The sequence below is a fragment of the Dicentrarchus labrax genome, unplaced genomic scaffold (assembly GCF_905237075.1).
Source record: "Dicentrarchus labrax unplaced genomic scaffold, dlabrax2021, whole genome shotgun sequence".
In the NCBI taxonomy this organism is placed as follows: Eukaryota; Metazoa; Chordata; class Actinopteri; family Moronidae; genus Dicentrarchus; species Dicentrarchus labrax.
In genome coordinates, this window is record NW_026136723.1 from 15212273 (window position 1) to 15240071 (window position 27799).

A 27799-nucleotide genomic window follows, 5' to 3' on the forward strand; every position below is an offset into this window, starting at 1 on the left:
CCATGAGGAGAGTAGTCGTAAACAAATGTTATCCACTGCTGATAAAAAGTTATACAAAGCAATCTGAAGAAAATGCATAGTGGGATTGTTTTGTGATTGTTCTTTGTTGTTTGGGTTATTAGTCTGACCCAGTTCAAACCTAGTTATCTGAAGTCCATCATGTCTTATCGAGAGCACACTGAACACTAAAAGCACTTAAATTAAAACAGACAAGAGAGGACAGATTTACCCAACCAGGTTTTTTATTTGGAACAGAGTGGCAGATTAGTGACAGGGCGGTGGCGTGGAGGATCCGCCTCCTCTCGCTCACTCAGCCAATGACAGAAACTCAGCCTTAAAAAAATGCAAATGTATAAAAACAGGAATGGGAACAGCAAACATAGAGTAGTGTAGCCTCCATCGGGCTTCACACATACACTCACACACACGCGCACACACACGCACACACACACACACACACCTACACTCATACACGTACAAATTCACCCTCTCACACACACGTCTTATTTGGCTACGCAGGCTTAGATGGGTACAAACACACATGTTTACACTTCGACAGTCACTTTAGAAAAGACAGTACGTGTTAAGATCATTCCTGCCTGTGAGAAAGTGGCGTGCTGTCTGTCCGTCTGTCCTTGCGGCAGAGAGACAGACAGGCAGACAGACAGTGAAAAGACAGTCAGTGTGTGTGAAAGCCACTGTGAGGGACCAGCTGCCCCTCATTCAGCAGTGAACAGACTAAACACACGCAGACACACACACACGTCGACAGGCTAGTCAGTGTACACAAGAGTCTGCTGTGAAATACCAAGGTGAAGCACTCACGCACACACACACAGGTGGTGGTTTTAGATGAGGTGTAGACACACACACACACACACACACACACACACACACACACACACACACACACACACACACACACACACACACACTGGCGAGGGGGCAGGCGACGTACACACACAGGAGTGGAAGAGGTGTGTTACCTGTCTGTGGAAGAGCGTGAGAACTGCTGGAATAGGTAAACACACACTCGACCACAGTACATTCCAACTTTAACTCACCCCTCTATCTCTTTCAAACACACAAAGACACACACAGGCATCCACACACACCCAGACTAGTATAGTTTTGACTCCCATGCATTTTTGTTCTACAGTACTGAGTATAATAGAAGCTACTAGCCCAGTCGCACTGGTGTGGTTATTGTTACAATCTCTTAGATAGAAGCACAGCCCTCCTGTCTCCTCACATTCCCCTTCCCAAACCGAATCCTAATCCCTCTTCCCCCCGTTGTCCCCTCCCCAAAAAAAGATTCCAACAGCAGGTTAAAGTTGAACCCATAAACACTAATTCAAAGTCCGTTTTTGTCTCATAACCAAAGCTTTAATTAGTGCATGTGGGCGCGACTTCCTGCGCGGTTTCACACATTTTCATTAAAGCCCCCCCTCGCTTCCAACAGGACCCTCCCATCCCCAAACAGAGAGCCAATGGTGGAAGAAAAAGAAAGTGAGGCATGCAAAAGGTGTGTGTGCGGGATGACGTGATGACTGGACACATAGTTGTGCTTTTACACAAACAGACCAAACTCTAAACCAACCGGCAACTGATCCATAACTAATCAATAACATATTGAAACCATCTGATCTCACTCGTATCACGAGCGATGACTATCACAATGACGATGATGATAATGACGATGACAATGATGGGTTTGATATGTGTTTGAATGATATGATTTACAGTATATTTAAAGTCTGTGTGGTGTATCTAAATGCACAGCAAGTTTATATGTCTGCACTTGTGTGTGTGTGTGTGTGTGTGTAAGTGTGTGTGTGCGCGCATGTGGCTGACGAGAGCACAGCTCATCTAAAGTGATGATGGATGTGATGAATAAAAACTCTTCATGATCATGCAGATGGTTAGTGATGCCAGAAAGGATATGCTGATATTTACATATAAACTTTTTTTTTTTAAACTGCTAAATACACATCCTCCTGTTTAAGTATTATTATTATCATTATTATTATTATTATTATGGTATTATTATTATTATTCACCATCCAGCCCAAAACATTGATATATTATTGGTTATTATTACTATCCGTAACTAGTCTTTGTACAGCTTAGAGGAGCAGACGGACCAGCCTTTGTTTCCACAGCGGCTCCTCGACATTGTGAAACACGCCAAGGGTTGATCACCGTTTTCTGGTTGGCCGAGCACAGAGAGAGAGGTCAGAGCCACCGTCGAGCAGATACAAGTCTGTGTGTTTGCATGTGCATGAGTGTAAGCATGTGTTTATGTGGCAGTATGGATGTGTGTATGCGTCTTTGAGCACCAGAGGGATGGAAGGCACAAAAGAGACCTTTCCTCTCACCTTTTGACCCTGGGCTCTGTGCGGCCAACCAGACGCTCTGTGTGTTTTATTTATGGAGGGGGGGGCGAGGGGCTGAGTCGAGCCCACCCCTGTCTGTTTCTTTTGTGTCTCGCTCAGCTCACTCCGCCCCTCTCCTCTCCTCTTTTCTTTTTAAGCCTTTTCATTCGCTCCATAAAAACAGAGGAGGAACTTTTTTTGTGCTAGAAAACACAGGTTAAGAGCTTGTGTTTTGTTTTGTTGTTTTTTACAAAATAATCATATCATTACATACAGAACAAGAGAATCTGTAGAATATTAATAACAACATTTACTTTAAAAACATCTTGTGTGTATGTGTTATTTTTTTTTCAGAATATATTTGGAATTTTTTTTTTCTTTTTCTTTTTTTGTCCTCTTTCTCATTTTCATGGAAAAGAAAGTTCCAAGTCCGCAGAGAGAAAGGCGCTCTCATGTGTTTTGGAGACGAGAGGAGAGAGGGATGAGGAGAGGCGAGCAGATGAGGGGGAAGCGACGAAGAAGAAGAGGAGGAGGGGGAGGGGGAGGACGAGGGGCTTAGAGTATCTTTCTCTCTTCTCTCTCTCGCTCTTTCTCTCTCCCTCGGTGTGCGGTGCGTCTCTCTGGCATACGAGTGTTATGCATAAAACTCCTCCTGCTTGTCTGGTTTCTGGTAGGTGACAGTGGCCTGTTTGGGTTCCTCCAGCGTGTAGCTGCCTTCATCCTTCTTCTTCATCCTGTATACCAGCAGCATCACCAGGAAGGCGGCAAACAAGGCGCCCACCACTCCTCCCACTATCACCGCTGGAGAAAGACATGAAGAGAGGGTGGATAATCTTAAAAAACTTTCCAGAACATTACAGATCAGATCCTACAAACACTCACACACATACACATGAACAAATGCTAAAATACAATGACAGTCACGGTTACATCCTGCAGCTGACTACATCACTACAAACACACGCTGCTGCAAACACTCCATGTCAGAAAGCAGAGCATAGCTACAGCATCACTATCAGCTAGCTGCTAAGTGAAGACTGATGAGCCTGGATGTGCCAACATACGTTACGTGTTGCCAACAGCTTAGTGCTAAATTGCAGCCCTGCAGTGCTACATAGTAGTGTAGCCCTGTGGTGTTGGTGTAACCAATCTGCAGCTGCTGCACCTTCTTCTGCACACATCGTTTAATGAACTCTTGCTGTGTGCGATAGATTAATGTGTGGTTATCAAATGGGGGAGAACGAAAACTTTCCCTCGTTAAACTAATTGGTATTGACGCCAAAATGGAGAACAAACTGTTTATTTTCCAAAATGCTTGAGGAACACTTTGTTTCCATTCATTGTGTGGGAGGTGTTTACTTTGTTTATTCCATTACTGCCAATATCAGAGTGCACAGGCTTTAAATAATAGAACTTTTCCCATGCTCCGTCACTGCACAAATATCCACCACTCTTGACTTTTCACGCCATTTCTTGTAATTAAATTTTATAAAAATATTTAATTAGATTTCTTTTTGTCAGATCATGCAGTTTCTGTGTTATAGTGTGCATAAATATACCTTCACTATCCCTGATTTGACAATTGTGATATTGGGCATAAAAAAAATTTTGTGCACCCTTTAAAATGCACCATTTGCAGTTTCTCATAAAAAAAGATATGATAAACTACTTTTCCTTGAATCTATAATATCAGATCTTTATTACTATCACTGACTAAGACTAAGCTTTTTAACCGCTGTGCCTCAGTGTAACCTTGCAGAGCCGCTAGCAAGGCTGTAGACTCTTTGTCTTGTTAAAATATTGACGCCTGTACTGTGAAACACTGTACAGATTTAGGGGGTAAAGGGCAGAATTTCAATAGTTTTTGATGAAAAACAATATGAAAGAAACAACTGAAATATCTGGCAAATGGAAATGTTATTGTTTTATTTATCTAAATTTAAACAAAATGACCTAATTTCTATTTAACTTTATTTATTTTCAGTGTGAAAAGTCAAAGATGGTAAATACGTGCAAATCACTGCATGTCCCATGTTCTCACACAGATGAAAGTGAATACAGTGCCTATATACAGCATTATATATGAATGTATGAGGTTGACATGTACAGTTGTAACTTGGTCCCATTATACAGTCTAGTCTAAAGTCTGTTGCCTCCTGCTCTTTACCAATGACCAGGAAATCAGCGAAAACCACCGCCAGCAGTCCACCAATCAGAACAGCTGAAGGAGAGACAGAGAGCCAGTCAGGTCAGGCAAGTTGGCTGCTGCCTCACTTTCTACAACAGCTCTTTGGGATGAGGAGAGGGGGGCACTTGAAAAGAAATTGGATTTGCCCAGAGGGAAAATGATGAGAAAAAGAGGGGAGAAAGGAGGGGTTGGATAACCCAAGAAGAGGATTGCTTGTTCTCAATGGGTCAAACGGGGCTAAGTAGCACATTCACTTATCGTGATGAATCTGCACTACGTGAACATGAGTTACTGCCAGTTTATCTTAGCAGCTCCCAGTAAGCAAGGAAAGAACACAGGAGGCAACGGGGAAATGTAATCCGTCGATCTAAGAGGTGACTACCAAGCAGTTTATTTGAAACGAAGGCAGAGTGACAGGCATAGACAGAACTTGAAGACCAGGACAAATATTTGGACACATGTTCCTACCTATCAAGACCTCTTTCCTCTCCAGGATGTTTTTCTGCGGCAGCTGGGCGGCAGAGCTTCCTCCGTCCACTGTGTTGCCAATCAGATCGGGATCCACTGGCATTATTCCTCGACCAAGATCGTTGCGGCGATCATCCCGGATCTCAAAATCTCCACTTGGCCCTGCAGCACCCACGTCGTTACCCTCCTGAGACAGAAAGAGAAAAGTGAGACTAACAACAGGAAATGTACATCTGATGTAATCACATTTGTTCCATGGAGCTACTACACTGAAACATATCCAAACTAGCACAAACAGAGAACTTTCCATGGCACATGTTCACTTTTGAAACAATGAGCCTCTGTATGTTCTGATTGGTGGAAAGTTGCATATTGTCCAACACATATACACAGTTCATAAAATCTGGCAACTTAATTACAATGTGGAAAACCAGACAAATCTCAATGCATCATGTGTTAATGCAGCACTGCTGCAAATAAACAGAAGCACATCAATCAGAGAAATGATTCTGGTCAGTAAATAATTAAGCTGTCAGTGTTAAAGAGGCAGTCAGAAGAGGGGCTGGGTATCAAACCTCAATAGTTTATGGGTACCGACCAAAGTGAGTCCATTAGTACAGAGCAGTGAATAAGCTAGTGTGTGAATCCTTATTCACTTATTCTTTGGTCAGATAGTTCCTGATTTAAATAATTTGCCAATTTTAGACAATTTTAGACTTTTCCCCACAAACATTACCAGAACCAACAAAGAGTTGAATGCTTAAACAAATATTGACTATGTAGCCAAACCCTGATAGACCTATTCTTCTGTGCCAAATAGCTCTTTTTTTTGTCTGAAAACACATTAATGAGCCACACTGTTGCACTGGATGACATGTTCTATCATCCTCATGAACATGGGCACTGTAGTTCATCATATACTTTATATATCCAATCTTATATAATCTGTAGCTGAAAATAGTTCCCAACATACACTATTTATTTCTGTTTCTTTTGTTAAAGGGATAGGTTGATATTTTGGGAAATATACACAATTGATTTTGTCTGAGGGTGAGACATACATTCATACCACTCTCGTCTGTAAGTTAAAGTATGGAGCAGGGGAGTGGAGGCAATTAGCCTAGCTTAGCATAAAGACTGGCAACAAAGGGAAACAGCTAGCCTAGCTCTGTATGAAAATGAAAATAAAACACTCACCACCCCCTCTGAAGCTCACTAATTAACATGCTTTATCCTGTTTGTTTAATCCATACACAAAGTGTAATGTAACAGTTTGATGTTTCAGGGGGAGTTATGTGCTGTAAATATTTCTTGGCAAACAACATCTTGGCACAGTGACTTCCCAGAATCCTTTTCATCACCGTGACTTTGCCAGGTTGGTTGCCTGGGTGGATGTTGTTCATCAAGAAATAGTTGCACTGTGTAACTCCCTCTAAAACCCACAGATTTTTACATAACCATGAGTCTACGCTCCCTGATGGGACAAAGTTATTATTGTCACTTCCTACTCCCTGCTGTGTTTGGTGTTTTCTTTTGGGGTTGATGCGGTCAGACCTACATGATGCTACTCTTCTTATTCTATATGAACATAATAATGTTTGATGGCTGACAAAACTAATACTTTAACCTTACCTGTGAAGTTGTGGGCTGCTGAGAGCGAGTTGTTCTCTCTGTTGGCACCGCCTGAGTGGCTGTCGACATGGGAACCCTGGGCCTGAAGGGGATCCTGGTCTTGATAGTGGTGGCGGCGGCGGTGGTGGTGGTGGTAGGTGCAGCCGTTGTGGGCTCAGGGGTGGTCTCTGCTGTGGGGGACATGTCTTCCTCTGTGGTGATTTCTATGTCAAAGCCTGGGTAAAACGATGTGGGTTCAGGTGACAGGTAGACGTCCTCTTCTTCTTCTGTGGTGCTCAGGTCATCCGAACCGGCAGAGGGTGCTGCACTTTCCGCAGTGCTGATTGCTGGGTTGGTGGTCACCACAGGGATGGCAGCAGGGGATCGTGGGGCGGTGGTGGTCTGGGCTGCGGCCCTGATTCGCTCCAGCTCTCTCTCTCTTTCAAGCTCCCGCTCTCTCTGCCTCTCTCTCTCTTTCTCTCTCTCTCTCTCACGTTCCCTCTCTCGCTCGCGCTCTCTCTCCCTCTCCTTCTCTCTCTCCATCTCCCGGACCCGCTCCCTCTCTCTTTCCCTCTCTCGCTCCCTCTCCAACTGTTTCTCCCTCTCTCTCTCCCTCTCCAGTTCCCTCTGCCTCTCTTGCTCTCTCTCTCTCTCCAACTCTTCCTCCCTCTCTCTCTCCTTCTCCAGCTCTCTCTCTCTTTCCCAGAACACACCGCTCTCTCCATCAGCCTCGGTGGGCAGCGGGGTGGCAGTGGGGTCCTCCGGGTTGGGGCTCGGCTCAGCCGCAGGTGAGGCAGAGGGGGCGGGGCCGGTGGCCTGGGTGGTGGAGAGGAGGAGGGGCTCTTCTGTGGTGAATGACACACCCACTGATGTCGGCCTCATTCTGATCTCAGGGACTGGAGGGGAGAGAATTTTTAATTTAAAAATGACTTAATTAAACAACAACAAGCAGAGGAGTCAAAGAATTAAAACATGTACACATCTCACTCAATCACACATCCCGTTCATCACTAACCCCACCCGCCCACACACTCACACACAAACAGTAAATCAGACACTGTGGGTGAAATCAATCCCTCATTCACTACTCTCTAACACTCAATAATTGACTCTCCACTGTGCAGTAAACTGAGATTTCAGACACCTAATAAGTAAGTCACTGTCATTTTGCATCATCAGGTGTAGTGTTGCACAACTTTTTAAATCTATAAAATTTGATGCATTGAACTGTGGGACTGAAAGTAATGTGAATGCCATGGACACTATTATGTTGTTTCATTGTGGGGATCTTCATGCATTCATTTCCCACTGTAGATATATAGTAGGGTTTTTTTACAGATTATTTTTTGGGCATTCTTGCCTTTATTTGACACATCCGGGCTGGATTCAAACCATGTTACGGTTACATGTTAAAAATGCCACATAGACCACTAGCCTTCCATGATGGCTTTAAACCAGCTTAATTTAAATATGCTTAATCTTCACTCTGGTTTGGACTTCTGTCTATACACAAAACCAGCATGGGTCTCACCAGAAAATGGAGATTGTGAAAATAGTGTGAAAACTTTTGGAAAACAATGATGTAAGCCTGGTTGAGGGCTGTGTGGTAGTCAAGCACTTCAGTATTGCACTTCCACAGGGTTGGGGGACTCATGATGCACAGATTAAAAAAAGAAACGGTCAAAATCTGTAAAGCAGCGACCGAGTTTCTGTCATCTCTGTCCTCTCTACTCATTTTAGGCCAATCAGACAGCACAGCTATGTTTGGATTGTCAAATGACTTCAGGGTCATAAAGTAGTGATTTTATTGACGACTCAGCGCAGCAATTAGAGCTGTAATCAAATCGCTATTTTCTGCTTGTTTAACTGTCTGACAACAGAAAAATATGTAAATGAGAACAACTCCAGTAATTGTGAGTTCAGCTGTATAACTTAAACATGGAGAGCAGGAGGGGACAGAACAGAGGTTCAACCAACTGAGACCAGATGTTGGCTGTGATGTGCAGTTTTGTCGTGGGCCCGAATGAAGATGGAAGAGATTTTCTTGATTTTGTTTTCGTGTTAAAGGGTGGATGGAGATTTTTATGAAAATGACTTTAAAAAGCTGCGGTGGATGCACGTAAACAGCGTTTTCAAATACAAGAGAAGAGAAGAAAAGAGACGACGGTGCTGAATGATTCATTTTCTTCTTAAATCTCATAATAGTATTATACCACCTTTCATTTTGTTATAACAGTGGAGCTCCCTGGGTTGAAAGAGAAACAAATTGAATTTACAGGCACAAAGACGCGAAGGCTGACAGAGGAGCTGGAAAGGATATCAAAATGTGGACTCGAACAATGCAGCTTCTGTTAAACTTATCAGAAGCCTCAAAATGCCACATTCTGAAGCAGCAGAAGCACAAAATGCACATTCGTCTGCTGAAAATGAGCTTTTCCTTTGGAATCAGACAGCTCTGTATCACGGTTTGAGATAAAGCAATTTGCCGGGCTGCTGTTTCAACCACAGGGGGTGCCCCTGCTGCACTCTCCTGCTCTGAGTTGTAATTTATTTTAAGTGTGCTCTCCACTAGCGCAGTGCCTGAACCGAGGGCAGTCCTCAATGAGTCATGCTTAATAAGGAGAGCTATGCTCAAGCTTCAGCAGCCAAATCAGAAAATCAGCCTGAATTACACCAACGTGATTTACGTTAAGTAGGTAATACCTATACACGCAGACAGCCAGCTCACTCAAACGCAGACAGACGTTTGCAGATAGGTGCACACACAAACTGCTGGCGTGGCGTGTGATCGCCTAATCTGTGTGGACGGTAATCTGATTAGAGTAAATAAGATCTGGGGGAATCGAGCCCTGGTTGCTGCTTGTTTGCGAGGGTGTGTCTGTGTTTAAAGGTGTTTCCAATAAATCTGTATCCAAAACTATCCGTCGAGCCAAGTGGTTTGTATTGTGTAATTGTGTGTGCCTTTGTGCATGTGAGTCTGGTGCCCAGAGGGGCCATAACTCCAGGACAGGGAGGAAGGGGGACGGGGTCTTCAGGGTCAGCAGATTGAAACCAAGCAGCTGTCGTGTTTTGAAAGAACCAGGCCGTGAGTGTGTAACCTCTCACACACTGAAACACAAACACACACACACACACACACACACACACACACACTTACAGCCAGAGCCAGAGCCTGAGTAGAGGTCCTCATCGTCGTAGAACTCATCTCTCGTTGAGCCTTCGTCGTCGATAGACGGTGACCAAGTCTGTCCCTGAGGGAGACAGAGAGCGGGGGATACAGATGACAGAGATTAGAGTTATTCATCATGAATGACTGAGCCATTTGTCATTTCATTTAAAAGAGGAACCACTTTGGCAGATTACATGCACACACACAGACACGCACACAACTGTCTGAGAGGAGGCGCAGGCAGCATTATGGTGGACAGGGTAACATCTGTCCGTCTGTGACTCTATGGAGGAGCATAGTTAATGAGTTGATCTAAAGCTGGGATTTTGGCAGCAGAACATCAAAGCCTTTAAAGAGAGAGGGGTTTCATTCAGTCTCTGCTTACATGTCAGTCACAAGTGATGCTCAGCTTGTTAAGTAGCAGAGTATGAAGAAACCAGTTAACTTTTGAACTCAGGCTGCCACTCACAATAGTTTCCATTGTCAGTTAATCTGTGTATTTTTGATTTATCAATTCATTGAAAATAATGAAAGATTTTCATTATACGCTCCCAAAGCCAAAGGTGACGACTTCAGATGAAGGATATTCATTTTTTAATTATATAAAACAGAGAAAAACACCAAATCCTCAAATTTGAGAAGCTTGGACAAGATCTATAAAAAAGTCTGCAGCCATGCTAGCAGCTCTGGGAGACTGTACTGTTAGCTAAATGCTAACTGTAGCGTGCTAACCTGCTTACAATGACAATGCTAACATGCTGATGTTGAGCAGGTACCATGTTGACCATCTTCATCATCTTTGTTTAGTGTGTTTGCACATTAGCTCTTAACATAAAGTGCTGATGGAAACCTCATTAGTTTTGCAGGTATTTGGTCATAAACCAAAGTTTTGGGCAAATAAAACATTTGATTGGATGATAGCACTAGATGGAAAGTTAGAGAATCACCAAAGTTTTTACAATTCATCCTGGGAGAAACAGGAGTGTGTGTGCCAAATTTAATGGCAATCCATCCAATTGTTGTTGAGAACCACAAATGTGAAGCTCACTAGATGAAAAATCAGGGGTTCGCCAGAGTCAATACAGTCTCATCCCTCTAAGCACTATGAATATCTGTGCCAAATTTCATGGCAGTCCATCGAATAGTTGGAGCTAGTGTGGCTAAACACATCTGTCACAACCCTTCAAAACCCAAAGCCAAAAGATAACTCAGTTCACTGAGCAAATCCTCAAATGTTTAGCCCTTTAAATGACTTTAAGGACCAGTGTGTAGGATTTAGTGGGTTCCAGAGGGGTAGTTAAGGATTGCAAATCCCTTGCTTCACTCTCCCCTTCAAAGCATGAAGGAGAAACTGTAGAGGCAGCGAAACAATAAAAAAAAACGTCCAACATCCCTAGTGTTTGGTTTGTCCATTCTGGGCTACAGTAGAAACATGATGGACTGCATGGTGGACTCCCTGCGGCGTCTGTAGATATAAGAAGCTCATTCTTAAGTAACAAATATACAATAATTCGTATTTTCAGGTGATTATACATTAATTAAAAGGTCGTTATTAGTATTCAATACCTGCTGCGACATGATCCTCTTAAATGTTACAAACTGACACTTCAAAAAGTCTCTGATCAATATTGTTGTTGGTAAATCATTTCAGTACTATTCTGAACCCCCTGTGTGGATAAAAATCACCATCTCTTTTGAATAACTACAATTTTACAGCTGCATGAAGGCTCTGTAATATGCCTGTAATATCTCTCTCATGGGTCATTTCACAGTATCCTCCCTACCCATCACTGCACCTTAATCCGGACCTATTTCGTCTACGCCTGTGAGGGGAAAGCGCAAGCCTAGCAACCTCTGTCAGGGTCAGGTAAGAGAGATTAGTCGTGGATTGTTCGGGGTTTCAACCTCTGAAGTGAATGACCTCAGCGTCCGGTCACTTTGAGGTTGATCCCTCCTCTCTCTTCATTCATTCTCTCATTTCTCTCTCTCTTGACCTCAATCCTACAGCCCTGTGATGTTTAAACACACACTTAAGCACTCACCCACCAAACAGGGTCAGCTAATACTGCTATCAAATGCATGCACTTAAGAGACACCGCCCCTATTGCAGTACAAAGATACATTTCAAGCTACATCACAAAGCGTACTCAGAGAGTAACTGTATGAGCCTATTTTGGCCTTTCAAACATTCACACGCACTGTGTATTCACTGATTTCAACCAATACCTTAAATGTTGTTCTGCCATGTTGTCAGTACAGAAGTACATTTACTCAAGTACTGAAGTACACAAATAAAGTACATCAAATTTGTACAGAGTGCAGTACTTGAGTAAATGTACTTAATTACACTCTACCAATGACATGGCACCTGCAGTTTAAGATTTTACTTGCAGAAAATACAAACATGTATATTATAGATGAAACTGCCGAACAGTAAGTACTAGTACCAAATTATCTCCACCTCTACTAGTTTGGCCAATATTTTTTAAATATGCAGTAAGTTTATCATATCATAACACTCTACAGGGGGAATTCTGCATAATGAATACTTTTAATTTTGACAATTTATAGCTGCATGAATCTTTCTTTTTTGGCCACTTGGGCAGAACAAGCTATAAACACAACACATTATAAAGCTGATACGGTGAACTTGTTAGCCAACAGTTGTTTAGCATTCATTAGAAGTGGTGTTTCTGTCCACCTGATGAATGGAAGTCCAATATTCACTCTCCTTCATTTCATTGTTTTTGGTCTCCAGTAATTCTTAAAGCTGCTGAATGCTCCACTCTGTTCACCAGCTAGTCTCTAGCTTTGTCTGTCTGCTGTGTGGTGCTGAGCAGGTAGTGTGCAGTGGGTTTATCAGAGCTTTTGTTGTTGAAAACAGCTGCCTGCTGTGGCTGGAAACAAAAACAGTAAAGTTGTGGGTGGAAAACCAAAACAATGAGTTGAAAGAGTTGGATGATAATTTTTTGTGGGTTCATCACTAGGTGTGACTCCATTCGTAGAAGTAATGTTGTTAATATATAATATTGAAAAGAGCAGCTTTAATAATATTTACTTCTGTACTTTCACATAGAGATCCCCTCCAGTCATGTGTTTAGAAAAAATAATATGCTTAACGATAAAGGTTATATCATGTCAGCAAATTGTTCCTGCTTCCTGACACAAGATGTCTCCTACTTCACTGTAAAGTCCATTCTCGGTGGATGTGCACTGGCGGCTTCAAGTTTCTATATACGCTTATATAAGTTGCACTTATTTATTTAAGTAAAGGAGCTGAAAACTTCTTCCATCACTGCATTTTGTACCTAGATTTAGCTCGATACACACTAAGTAGTACAATGTTTTAAAGCCAAGAACAAAGGGCTCAGTTTTGCTGCAGGTATTGGAAAACAGTCAGTCCACTGCTGAAAATGTGACCAAAACAAACTTATCTCCTCAGCAATCTTAAGTCCATCCTCGGGCCCTATAGAGCTGTGTCTTTGCTAGCCTGTGTGACACTAATTGCACACACACACACACACACACACACACACACACACACACACAAAGAAGCAGAAGCTCCTCCCCGGCTCCAGACAGAAGAAACCTGATGCCTCTAAAAGCCAATAAAAGAATAATGGAATCTAGAAACCCGAGCATCTCAGTCCATCACATCTCAGCATGAGGTGGAGCTGAAACGCTATATGTACCTCCTGAAAATGAAATTGACTTGAAGTCGTTCGGGGCCTCAACACACCGAGGATATAGGCTTCACAAAGTGGAGAGATGAGAGAGTGTGTGTGTGTGTGTGTGTGTGTGTGTGTGTGTGTGTGTGTGTGTGTGTGTGTGTGTGTGTGTTCTTCACGCTTCCAGAGTAAACGTGTGTGTGAAGGCCTGGTGATCTCAAACCCGACAAAAGTGTCGAAAAGTACTGAAAAGACGTTTCAGTGCAGGCATGGTGTGAGTGTGTATTCCAAGGATCAGTTTTACAATGAGGGCCGTTGCTATGGGCAACCTTTGCCTTTCACAGAAATTCCCATCTCCCAGTGAGAAGCTACCAGACACACACACACACACACACACACACACACACACACACACACACATACGAGCTCTAACTACATAAGCAAAGGTGTTATGTAACGTCAAATAAACAACCCTAAAAAACCAACATCAAAACAGTCTGCTCCTCCAGGCTCCCCTTTCTATCTGTCCCACCCCTTCAGCCCCCCTTCGTCTCCCCCCCCGATCCACAAACTCTGTGCCAGTGTATCCCCGTCCTCGCCCCATTTTCCTTTCATCTTAAACTCCATTTCTTATCTTGAGGCTAGCCCCCTAAATTCAGCGTGACTACAGAAAGCACACATACACATACTTAAATAAACACACACCCCACCCCCAAGGCGGCACCAGAGCCCACCCTAGGGGCCCTTTTTACAAGTCCCCTATACACACAACAAACTCCAGGACATACTGTAGCTGCAGAGGCTAGACTGCTGTGTGCCTATTTTCAGTTTTGGAGCTGGTGTGTGTTTAAATGTGCATCTATGTTTATCCTAACCTTTAACAGTAATATGTAATCACCCTCTATGCCTCGGCATGTTTCATTTATGAGCCAATATTATAAGTGTGAATTCACGGTATGGCGGGCTGTAGTGCGTCACTGTATGTAATTACAGTGTGTGTGTGTGTGTGTGTGTGTGTGTGTGTGTGTGTGTGTGTGTGTGTGTCTGAATGGGTATAATCACAGGTTTTGTTTGTGGTGCGCATGTACATGCACACACAAATGCCCCTCAGACCTACAGTATCTGTGTGGGTGTGTTTTTACGTGATTTTGGGGGAGTAGAATATGGCCAGCTCTGCATTTTGCCTCTGTTTCGGGAGCTATAAACAGCTGTACTTTCTGCCTGTGCCACATAACTAACTAACCACAACGAGACGCAACGAGCTCTCCTCCACCACACGCATAACCCGGGGCCAAAATCATCTGTATGTTGCCCTCAATTTCCCTCCACCACTGCATTTTGTTCCCATTCGTTATAAAAGGAAACTGTAAGATGGATCTGCGGAGTAAAATGCAATCCTGGATTTTGGCAACGTATGAAGCACTGCCATTGTACGACATGCGGTGCCAGTTGGAGTCATTTTAAAAAAATCTGGGAGCGTGGAATATATAATTATGGTTTACTTGTGTAAAAGGAGAAGGGGAAAACATACAATTGAAGGACCAAAAAACGGATGCAGACAAAGAATCTGTGTTTGTTGGGGTAATGTCATGTTCTGACAAAGCGAACACAGGTGCGACCTCTGAGGGGTGTTGCAACATTTGCAGTTACTCAGGTAGAAACCTGATCTAAAGCTGACATCAGGCTATGCACTATATATTTGATCCTAAACACTATAGCTGCTGTGTGTGTGTGTGTGTGTGTGTGTGTGTGTGTGTGTGTGTGTGTGTGTGTGTGTGTGTGTGTGTGTGTGTGTGTGTGTGTGTGTGTGTGTGTGTGTGTGTGTGTGTGTGAGCTCATTTTACAGCTACAGAGCCTGGATTTTACACCTGACAATGCGGTTTCACAGATATTAATGTTCCACAGGAAGTGATTTGTTCCAGATTTTAATTTAGGATGAAAATATGCAAGATTATAAGTGTGTGACATTAAAGTGGAGACCTGACAATGACAAGGTGTGTGTGTGTGTGTGTGTGTGTGTGTGTGTGTGTGAAGGTTATACGACAATTACCAGCATGAGTGTGTGAGAAAAAAGACCAAGGTGTGTGAGTGTGTGTGTTGTGTCTATAGGAACAAAGAGCAATGCTCAGCTACCACTAAGATGCAGGAAGTCCGATAACAATAGGAGCCAGAGGTAGTTATAAAGACACATTAATTCACCACACACACACAAACATACACAGTGCTTGTGGAAGATTAGCTGGATATAAAAGATGATTTTTTTTTTTTGGTTGATTTTCTTGCTGGTCCAGTCCAGTTCAGTTTGGAGATCCCCTTTAGGCTAGCTGGGCAGATAGAAAGCTTCATTGTGATTGACTTCAAATGCATTCCTCAGTAACCCGAGAGGCTTCGGCTGCTGCTGCACAATGCCTGCCTGCCTGCCACACACACACACAAGCATTTTAAGCTCCTGATACTGACGCAGTGCTGCTCTGCTTTGGAGAAATAATCGTTAATTGTACTTTTTAATATGGGAGATTTTATCTGAGCGAATATTCTCGACTGCTGCCGCATCTCTGAGCTCTCAAACTGTGAAGAATAATTTGAATACTCCCTCTGCTTTCTGGCACCATCTGTGAGTCCCACTCCTCTGGCTGTCCCTCCGTATACTGCATCCACAGTATGGAGAGAGCAGAGGAAACAGAAATACAATGAATGAGACACTGATGTCATGTGCCTTTAATTCTTCTTCTCAGGTCATTTAAGCATTGTAAGCACTAAGCTTTAATTACAGTAAAATTAATTAATATCAATCTCAAATCTTACTAAATTAAGTCAAAAGAAGGTCTATTACAGTCTAAACCTCTGTATGCCACAGTCTAAGTTAACATCAGTGTGTATTTCTGGCCACAGTCTACATAAAGCTTGCTCAAATTTCTACCAAAGCCTCATAAGAGCAGAGCCACATCCCCAAACTAAATGTGTATTATCGTTCAAATGGATGGCTTAAACTTCGATGTGAGCACCCCGACTGAGCTGAAGTGCTGGATGTCAAACGTTGTCGACCAGGCACTTGAGCACAGCACGACGGTTATAATCATCTAGCAGGAATTTGAGACACAGATCAGCCCTTAAATGAGGTACAGTGAACTTTATGGGCCACATTTCTAACCTCCCTGCAGTTTAATTCACAGTGGAGGTGGAGAGCCCACGCTTCATGAAGCGGCTGCTGATTCACACTCGTCTCTGTGTCCGTTCCTCTCCAGAGCAGTCTGACCTACGCTGATAAGAACTGAACAGTTTGAATAGTGCTATTCCCTGACAGAAGAGGACCGTTGATAATTCTTTACCTGGAAGGGTCAGACCACTTGGCACATGCCCCACGACAAATCGAACACTTACAGGAAAAACTGCAGCCTGTTTACTGTTCGCATTGTTCCACGCCCATCTTTCTTTCCGGTGTGGATCCCTGGGCCTGTCAGTAGTGACCTCTAATCTCCCTCCATCTTTTTTGCTTTTCCGCCTCGTCTCACTCTCCGCCCTGCTCTTCCTCTCTTACCAGCTGGGCAGGTTGGACGGCAGCCAACCTGGACGCTAACACACTTACATTCAGACAAGGAGACGTGAGAGAGATAGAGGGCAGCCAGTGTGTGTGTGTGTGTGTGTGTGTGAGAGAGAGAGTCGGTTAGCAGGTGATGGCCTGGTTAAGACACCTGCCATCTTCAGCAGAGATTAGCACAGAAAGCCTCTACATAGTCACACTGCTCACACACTTGATGACACCTTATAACACACAAACACACACACAGACAGTCGGGTGTCGAGACAGTATCTTGTAGCAATGACGTCAGGTGCACTCCTGTCAACCTTAAAACAGCTAACACCTGCACGCTATGCCCAAGGGGGTCAGGAAATCCTGTCTCAGTCTACTTAGGTTTCCATTCAAATGTAATGTAACTATAATGTAGATTCATAACTGTTAGGTATATCAACCCTAACCCTAACCCTATATATTATCAGGATTTGGTCATCGAGATTAACAACCGGTGGAGTTAATTCTCCAGTTGGGTGCCATTAAACCACTGCAGAAGGAGAAGAAAAAACATGGTGGCAATATCACATTTATGTTTGTTTTATGTATTAATTTGAGGAACAGTCTCCCAATCATGCCACACAGCATATATCTGATGTTTGATGTCTTCCCTGTGCAGCTGTATTTGGTAGAAATGAACAAAAGTATAATGAAAATCTATATTCTACTCTACAATCTACATTAAAGGACCAGGATTAAAATGGGCTCTATAAATCCCTACGTTTGATTCAGCTCACCACTGAAAAATGTGCTCCTCCCAACTTACTGTTGATGCTTTAAAACTCGACTATGAAGTGCGATGCTATTAAGCAATATTTAGAAAAATCAAGGAATTGTACCTTTGAAGAACGCAAGATGTTTCACACGTAAAATGATTTCTTAAAACCCTCACCCTGTGGTTCAAAACCATTCAGAATCCATTAGAATGATTTTCCAACTATATTACTAATACATACATTTACTGTCATAGTTTTAATGTCTGTGATGAATGTCTCCTCCTGTGAAATAATACATATTTTCAGCACTCCGGGCCTCCTCTTTCAGTAGTAAGCCAAGTAAAATAGCTCCAACTTTTTAAGTTAAATTATCATTTACTGTCAAGAGATTCTTTGCAGTAACAGCTGCAGCGGGGGGTCATAAGCAGGCATCACTTTGTGTTTGCAAGGAGGAACCCGCTGAGTAATTTTACACCGATTAGCTGTTTTAAAGATGGGAAGTGGTTCTGGGTGTCATGGATACAATCAGACTATATGGGGATTAATAGAATAAGTATGTTATGTCTACGTTCAGACTACTTTGGGATATAAAACAAAAATAGCGTTAATTAAAAAGACATTTATTGCTGCTTATGTCATTGTCAATATGTAATCATCTAAGCAAAAAAAGATCCTTGTGGACATGATGCTGTAAGTAGCATTGAGTGGGAAGAAATGCTGACTTAGTCCCTTGCCAAACACATTTCTGATCTTTTCCAGCATGTTTGTCTCACACACGAGTGCTCCCTGTGACCAATGAATGTGAACCACACAGCAAAAACTGTAAATATGTTCATGTACAACAGCCAGGGAATGAGTGAAACACTTTTTCTTCCTCCACTATTTTTAGCACTTTCTGCCGATCAAATTCCTGATAGCGCTTCCACGGCTGATCCAAATCACAGCCACGTTGGCCGTCTTAATTCCCCGTACAAAACATGTGGGAGGATGGCATTACTTTGGCTCTAGTTTGTTATTCCAGCTTGCTCCGGCCCTAAAGCTGTCTCAGTGCAGCACCAAACCACAGCTGAAAAGCATCCAAGCACTAATATAATCTTTCTAATATTATCTTTCTCCACTGAGTTATAAGGACAAAGATGATCTAAGTGATGAATGCCCTTATGGAAAGTCATGCATTTGCTAAATATGGTATATGGTACAGTAAATGGCTTGGTCAGAGCTGCAAGGATAAAACAGGTGCACAGTGGAGGAAAAATCTTGCATCTGAATCACTGAAAGGCAATTTGAAACCATTTTCATGCAGAAAGACTTTCAAAATGTATCTTATATAGCTGTTACAGAACAATAGACCCAAATCCATTTATGGCAATGTTCAGTGTACCTTCAACAGAGCGTAGCATTACTTCATATCAGTCAAAGGCTATAGCATTTGCTTCATTGTTAGCTCAACCATTAATCCTCATTAGGTGGAAGGCTGCCTGCCCTCCTTCTTTTATATAATTGATTCTGGAGGTCATGGTGTGTCTTAAAATTGAGAAATTGAGGTTCACTTTAAATAAATCACTTCAAAAATATAATAGAATCGGGTTTCCCTTCATTGATTATGTGAAGTTCATCCTCTCTAGCAACTCGATTGCTAATGTCATTCACAAGCAGACATTTTGACTTCTTGCCAACACTATGCACATTTTCTGTTCTGTTTTTCCTGTAATTACATCTCCCGGCGGGGTACACCATTCCCACTTGGGATTCAAACCGCCTACTTACACACAAGGTATTCACGGGAAACAAGACATGTATGTAATCCAGTGTTACGTAATCTTATCTATCCTATTGATATCAGCCTCTCTGCTCACTATTCACTTTCCAGCAGCCATATCAAAGCTGTATTAGGTTACTACTAATGAAAACCAAACATTTTCTACTACTGTTGCTTAGTATTAAAAGTGTTTAACTCGGTGATGAACAGAGTTATTGAGAAGCAGTCACAGGAAAAGCATTGTATCTGTTACCAACATTGGAGATTGTGATTGTTTATCAGTGTAGAAAAACAGCAATTAGAGGGTTTTTTTTGACAGTGTGCAGCATCAAATCAGAATGGGGTTGAAAATTATTATCCACTGGCTTCTTTATTAAAAGAATATCAGTTTATTTGGCTGCACTGTAAATAGATATACCAGCCACTCTTCTGTTGTGTGTCTGACTAAGGTGCTCAAGGACTGTTTGCTGTAGTATTAAACTGCACTTGCTGTTACCAAGGCAACCGTAGGTGTTGCTAAATTAACCATGACTGAAATTACAACAGGATTACGACTATAAATGGAATGAATGAATAAATATAATGTAAAAAAAATATGATACTTTCAATACTGAAACTGAATAGTCTGTTTGATGATCGGCGAGAGAAAGAGCAGTGTCTCGGGCCCCCGGCGGCAGCGTGTTTAACCTTTAATGCGCCAGTATCTCTGACAAAACGAGCAGCTGACAATGAAACTCGCGGCAGACTCACATGAGGTCACATGACTGTGTAGTGACACATCAGCTGGTCTGAAACTGTGTAATGGACTGGAGCTGTGAGACCCCGCCACACACACACACACACACACACACACACACACACACACACACACACACACACACACACACACACAAATGCATGGATCCATTCAGCTCTGAGTATAGAGGGGCAGGGATGATGGGAGGAGGGGTGATTCAGAGACAGAGAGGCAGAGAGATGTATATCTGTATGTAGGACCCAGCTGTTACACTAATCTGGCAATCCAACAGGATTAAAGTCAAAATCTCAAGGCTACCTCACACACACACACACACACACACACACAGACACAAACACACACAGATAGACACACACACACGAGGCCTCTCTGCGTGGAATCCTCCTCCATTATATATGACCTTATGAAACATGCATCTCTGAGTGAGAGTGTGTGTGTGTGTGTGTGTCACTGTCCTGCTGCCAGAAATGCCTTGAGATTCTGACACAACTGCCGCTCCCACACTCCACAATACGCCGCTGTGTATTTGTGTGCTTATGAGGGTGTGTGTTAGTCGATTTGTCCGTGGCGTTCAGGGAGCTCCAGTGAGTGTGTGTGTGTGTGTATGTGTGTGTGTGTGTGTGTGTGTGTGTGTGTGTGTGTGTGTGTGTGTGTGTGTGTGTGTGTGTGTGTGTGTGTTGGTGAGTGTATTGATGTTTGGTTGGAGAAATGTTGCAGTGACGGGTGAATGCTGCTGGTTGGCTGGTGGGTCAATGACTGCGTTTTTGTGGCAGCTTCTATGAAGTGCTGGAGAGAGAGGAGAGGGAGTGAGGCTGAATGCGGATTTATGTGCGTGTGTGTGTGTTTGTGCGTGTGTTTGTGTCTGTGTGTGATTATAGCCTGGCTCAATGGGCCTATTTCTGCAGGGCCAGTGGGAGGGCGTGGTGCCTGTGGCTGGAACTTTTCTCGTGTTTCTAAGGAACTTTTCAAAAGGCCTCAGAAATGTGGCTGCGTGTGAGAGAGAGCGCCCCACGGACCATGATGCCTTTGTGTAGCAGAGCGCTAGAGAGAGGGGCACTCAGACTACACTCACAAACGGTAATCAATGGTCTCTTTTCAGCCCCAAATCGAAAACCTTAACACACACACACACACACACACACACACACACACACACACACCACGCACATAAGAAAATGTGCACACAAACATGACGATGATGAGAATCACATTTCTGCCCATATACAGTGATGTGAATCACAAGGCATCATCTGTATGTGTGTGTGTGTGTGTGTGTGCATATAATTACAGCTTGTGTAATCAGGCTAATGACAGTCATGCGACTTTCAGAGACCCCAAGGAAGGAATTGCAAGGAGAAGGAGAGAAATCGATGCATAAAAGGCAGAGTTTTATAGAGGAAAGGTGCAAGGGGATAATACTTGAGAGGAAAAGAAAAGCAGGGAGTGATGATGGGATGGATGGACCCAGAGGCAGGGGGGTGGAGAATGAGAGAGGTGTGTTTTTGTCTTTGATGCAGAGGAGAAAAATCCAATCAGCCCTGTGTAATTCAATCTGGAATGGAAAGATGCACCTTTGCAAGTGTGAGAGTCTGTGTGCAGAGGGCATGATGCATATTATTATCATGCCATACCTCTCGTTTCCTCTCAAACACACACACAGAGGAGGTAAACAAATTGCTGCTCCAGGGGCATCCTGAGCAGCTGACCTTGCTAAACTCTCTTGGCTCCCTCCCATTGGTTGACTGACTTTGGCGAAACGGCAGCGCAATGCCGAGCCTAGGAGGGGTTTCCAGCCAACAGACTTCAGGCCAAGTGACTGTCAGCGCAGCCAGATAGCCAATTGATTCTTCACGTATCATAACAGCCCTTGATATCGAACACTAATTACACAGGTTGTGAGATCTGGCGGCGCAGTGAACTCTCAATACGGCGAGAGCAGCATATGGTCTCTGTCTTAATGAGGCAAGCAGACTGAATGCTTGTGACCTAATCAGATTTTTATCATGAGATACTAATCAACTTTAACAAATCAATGTCAGAAGACTTCAACAAGCATGAGCCAACATGAGAAACTGGAAGGTAAAGAAGACACTTGCTTTGTCCTATTTTTTTTTCCTCTATGAATGGCTTGTGTGTTGTATCAGCGGATGTGCAGATGTCATTTAATGTTTTGCATCATCTGATATGATTGTATTTATGGCAGAGGCTCCCAGTCTGTCAGGACTCAGCAAAGTAGTCACAAGATGGAAAGGACACAAAATTAGGTTTATTTATCCTGACTTCTCTATAATTTTCTGTTTTTCTTTCTTGTCAACTATTCGATTTTTTAATCTTCAGGACTCTTACAATGTTCAAATGAAATAATCTGAGCAGGGGGAGAACGGGGAGGCAAGGGGGGAGGGGTCCCATTTTAAAGGAATGGTTCAACGTTTTGACGCTTATTTGCACTCTTGGTGAACAACACCTGAGCGCCCCAAAGTCTTGGCACTGTCGAGCCTTATAGGAGACAACACTTAAGCTTACTGATCATATCTGGCAACCCCCACTACGGTATCGGGATAAACTGTGTTTCATCAAAAAATAACTCTAAAACGCAACTCGCCCTCAAACCACAAAGATCTAGTGTGTAAATAAGACTTTTTAGAGGTTTTGGCAGGCTTGTTGTTTCACTTTGGGCAGAGCAAGAATAGCCTCTGCTTCCAGTTTTTATCCTAAGCTAACCACGACCTGACTGCAGCTACATACCTAACACACAGACGTGATATTAATCTGATCATCTCATTCATGCAGAGACATGAAATACCATATATTCCAAAAATGTTGAACTATTCCTTTTAAAATGATATGGGGAACCACTGCTTCATGGTAACATCAAGCAATGTTCACAAAAGCATGCAGCAGGTGGGTGTGAACAAGTAGACAATGAGGATTAATGGATAACAGTATTTATATTTCTCTGGTAGGAGTACCCTGTTGCCACTCAGACAGTGTTATCGCTCTTCTGCTGAATCACCTTAACTTAAAAATAAATATTATAACAAGCTTCAGGTGCGAACGTGTTCATTCACCTCTGATTGTTCTTTAGCAGCGTGGTTAAAGATAGCTTCGTCATTCCGTGGGCAACATTACTCACTGACTAATTAATTAAGAGGTGGATTTAAGAAACTAATGGCTGGTGAATGACTGTCTAACGCATAGATTAGCTGTGTTTGGTGTAATAATTGGTGATCATTAATGCCTCGATACAGGCGAGATGGGTTTAATTAAAGAGTGACCGTGGAGCTCGTGGTCAGCGTCGGTGTTAACCAGTGGACATGTGTAACTGGAGGACAGGGAAATATAATGGCTGTGATACGATCTTGCTCTTACAGCCTCTCCTCTCTCTTCTGTCTCGGTGTAATCCTGTCCAGGTTGTTCTCTCCATTCAATCCGTCTCAGCTGCTCTAAGCTCTTTACAGGCCTGCGTTAACCACCAGTCTCTCTCTCTCCCTCTCTTTGCTGCTACCAGGACGGCAATCCACCCCATCCATCTCCCTTTCATTTTCTCTTTTTTTCTTCCTTGTCAGCTCCTCTGCTCTTTTATCATTTCACTCTACCTAAAGCCAATCCCTCCCCGTTTATCTCACGCTATTTTCTGATGAGCCACTCATATCCTTTTACCACTTTTTACACATTAACCAATTTTATTCTCTGTCTAGTTTCCCCTCCTTTCCTCTCCAAGTATGCTGCATTTTCTTCTTCACTCCAATCGGCTTTTTATTTTTTTTCTCCCTCGCTCTCTGCTGCACTTTAACCACAACCCCTGCTTTAATATCACTTTTGTCTGTGATTGCCTCTGACCCCGTTCCCCTTTCATTCTCTTCAAATCTCCTCTCCCTCCATCTCCACACAATATCTAATCACTTTCAAATCTGTCGCCACACCTTTCAGCTTTTTGGGAACATTTCCAAGAGCTGTTCGGTGTTAAGATACAATTTGTTAAGCACTATTAGGGTTTAGTATTGAACCTAAATACTCTTCAAGTACTTTGGGGAATTACATATAATAAGGGGATAGAAAGGGGGGGGATGACATGCAATGACAACAACAAAAAGGATCAAACTCTGGACGCTGTAAAATTATAGTTTATGGTAAGCCTCGTAACCACCATGACACCTGAACCTCAATACTATTTTGGTACTGATGGAAATTTGTCTGTAGCAGCCAGTACAGAAGGAGAGAGGAAATGGTGCTCAGATTTCGCAATTTTTTTCCAATCCAATCCAGAAAATCATTTTGTTCTTCTTTCTTTCTTTCTCTCTATTTTGTAAATCATCTTCCAACTGGGCCTGCTTATCAAACCTCGGTACTTCTTGGCATTGATGTAAATGTTTCTGAAGCACAGAGTATCAGAGAGTATCCATTACTGAAAGTTGGCACCAAAAGTCAGAATTTCTTGTTTACTTATTCTTTAATCAGATATTTAAATCATAATCATGCCTATTTCAACTGTATTTTAGTCGAAAATGAATCCAACTATTTTGATATTTGTTTAATAATCAGTCAGTTATCAAGCAGAAATGCCAAATATTTTATCTTATTTTTTTATCTTTCGATTTTGAGCTTTTGGTTGGACAAAACAAGCAATCCAAAGACATTAACTTGGAGAAATAATGAGCATTTTTCACTACTTTCTGACATTTTATGGACTAAACTAATCCATTAATCAAAAAATAAATTAAACAGATTCATTGATAACGAAATTAATAATTAATTGCAGGCAAAAATCTGCTTCAGTTTAGACAACAACTACTATATAAGCTTCTTTTGTTAAATGAAAAAAGGGTTTTGTAGATATCAAATGTTCAGTTTGGTGTAGGTACTAAAACTCAGCTATTGTATCAGCACTGTAGTGTCAAAACATATTAAGCAATATCCATCCCTAGTCGCCACTAGCAACAGTTAAAGCAAAACATAGCAGCATCGATTAAGGATATGATGACATTTCTGGGGCTCTGGGAAACCAAACGATAAATCAGTTAATCAAGAAAATAAATAATTATGAAAATAATGGGCTTTCTATCCTAAAATTAAATTATAACCCAACTAAATACAACTGCAACTCATATTGGGTAATGGCTAATAGTAGCTAATTTTAAACGGTCAAAAAAGGAATTAATGTCAAAAGAAGTGATGCCTCTCCTCTATCAGTGCCTCCTCCTCCTCCTCCTTCTCCTCCTCCTCCTCCTCCTGCTGTGTCTAATGTTTTAGTGTTGTGTGACCTGTCAATCTGTCATGTGTATCTGCCTCAGTCATATCATGTCCTGTCAGACTGACACCCCACTCAGTCTAACACGGGAAACAATTATAATGTAACACATACGGCTAGATAAACAATACATCCGAGGACACACACACACACACACACACACACACACACACACACACACACACACACACACACACACACACACACACACAGAGTGTCAGTCAGCCTTTCAGACCTGGGCCTCTGCTGGCTAAGATTAGGGCTAATCCACAACTGTTGGAATGAAAGATTAAGAATGAATCACCTGCTGCCGCAAAAGTGCGTGTGTGTGTTTGGGTGTGTGCATGCGTGTGGAGGTGTTTATAGAAAGACCTTATAGGAAAGAAAACCTGCTGCAACCACCAAGCAATATTACAGAATCCCTACCTCCCAACCACACACACACACACACACACACACACACACACACTTTTCTTGCACACACACACACACACACACACACACACAGCTCATTAGCTTCAGTGGCTCGTTCAAACTGCAAATGCCTTTGAAAGAGCCCTTTAAAGCATCGGGGTTCAAAGGTTTACTTGAGAGGGTCCACACACACACACACACACACACACACACACACACACACACACACACACACACACAGAGAGACAGCGGGTTTCAGTGTCTGTATTTAATTGGATCGATGTTTTTCCCACATGGCTTGCCAATAATTGAGGGGACATGAGTAACATGTGGGAAGCCTTTTCTTACTTAGTTCCTGTTTATCAAGACAGACAGAATAAACGAGGATCTCTGCAGCGACGGAGGAGGAGGAGGAGGAGGAGGAGGAGGAGGGGGGCTGCTGGGTGGAGGGTGTGGAGATGGATGGATGGAGAGAGGAAAAACGTTGCAGCAATGAGCTCCTGACCTCGTTCACTCCTCTGTCGGGACGTTGGGCTAAATAATTCAAACACACACATACACAGTCACATGCCTTTCGCACACAGTATTTCTTGCTCTCGTTCACACAAGCGGCCTCCCTGTGCTCCTCCATCGCCTTCTCTGCCTCTGTTTCACATGTAAACACACAAACACACACACGTAAAAACACACACCTATATAAAATCCCCCCTTTGTGCACCGCTCAGGAAGCTCCCTCCTGGTTAAAAGCTTGAAGGCCGGATCTATAAATACTCACTTCCTGTGTCCTTCCTATAACCAATTGAGCAACCAACTACAAATTAAGCACACAAACACACACACAGGTTGTACACATCAGTATGCAAACAAGTGGATCTCTGTCACTGTGTGAATTATAATGAATTTATGATGAAATATTAGATAAGACCAACTTACTATTAAAAAATAAAACTAATCAATTCTCTATCTGCCTCGATGAAAAACATGCATCAGGAACAGATATCTGTAGATCAAAACTGACGAAATATCTTTGTTATCAGAGAAAAGGATGACATGAAGGTCGTTTGAAAATAGAAACTGTGACGCTGGCAGATCAAAGACGGGACAAAATGAAGGGACGGCAAATAGGGTGAAAAAACACTTATATATCAATCGTGTGCATCTTGGAAAATCTGTGATTAATTTAACTTTTCTCCTTCAAGTGCTGACCTGAGCCTCTTTCACTGCAACCACCAACACCCCAGACGACACAAATACTGTTAGGTGAAGTAAAGTACTTTCACAAATGACTGTATCACCGTACAACAATCAATTCAAATGTTCCCCCAAATAAAATCTCTTCTTTTTAGATTTGGCTTGACATTGTTCCTATTTTACTCGATCTTTGCCTCTTCCAGCAGAGCTTTGGAGACAATCCCCTGAGATGGCACACTCTCTTTCTTCCACTGTGTTCGTTTACCAGCACTCTCTACCACTATTAAGTGCAAACAAACTTAGCAGGCTTTGAGTGGCCATAGTGGCCATTTTCAAAGATGGTCTCCCAGGGGAACAGTGATAGCATTTCCAGCCAGAGGCATTCAAAAATGTCTCCACCGATGACATGCAGGCAAGGAAACAAGTTCCTTGCACACACGATCGAAAGCAGAAGAGATTTGGTGTCATTAGTGGCCAACTGGAGCGAAACCTACAACCTTGTTCCAAGGTTTTATCATTTATTTTTTACTATGTCATAGAAGAACGGCGCAATTGATCATACGCAGTATTATTTTATGGCAAAATCAATATCTGTCAAGTGTCCGTGGATGATTGTTTGGTCTAAAAAATGGGGCAAATAACGAGGAAAAAAAAGCCATCACAA

General features: G+C 42.6%; 1 protein-coding gene across 1 annotated transcript in view; it reads right to left on the reverse strand.

Moving 5' to 3' along the window:
- Positions 1–220: 220 nt before the first annotated feature.
- Positions 221–27799, reverse strand: part of sdc3 (syndecan 3) — a 36074-nt gene continuing 8495 nt past the window's right edge. Inside the window, exons 3-6 of the mRNA XM_051389936.1 lie at positions 9800–9893; positions 6664–7538; positions 5032–5218; positions 221–3176 (exon numbers count right to left, since the gene is read on the reverse strand). Coding sequence (XP_051245896.1) covers positions 3010–3176; positions 5032–5218; positions 6664–7538; positions 9800–9893 — 1323 coding nt within the window. The 3' untranslated portion in view covers positions 221–3009. The remainder of the gene's footprint in view (positions 3177–5031; positions 5219–6663; positions 7539–9799; positions 9894–27799) is intronic.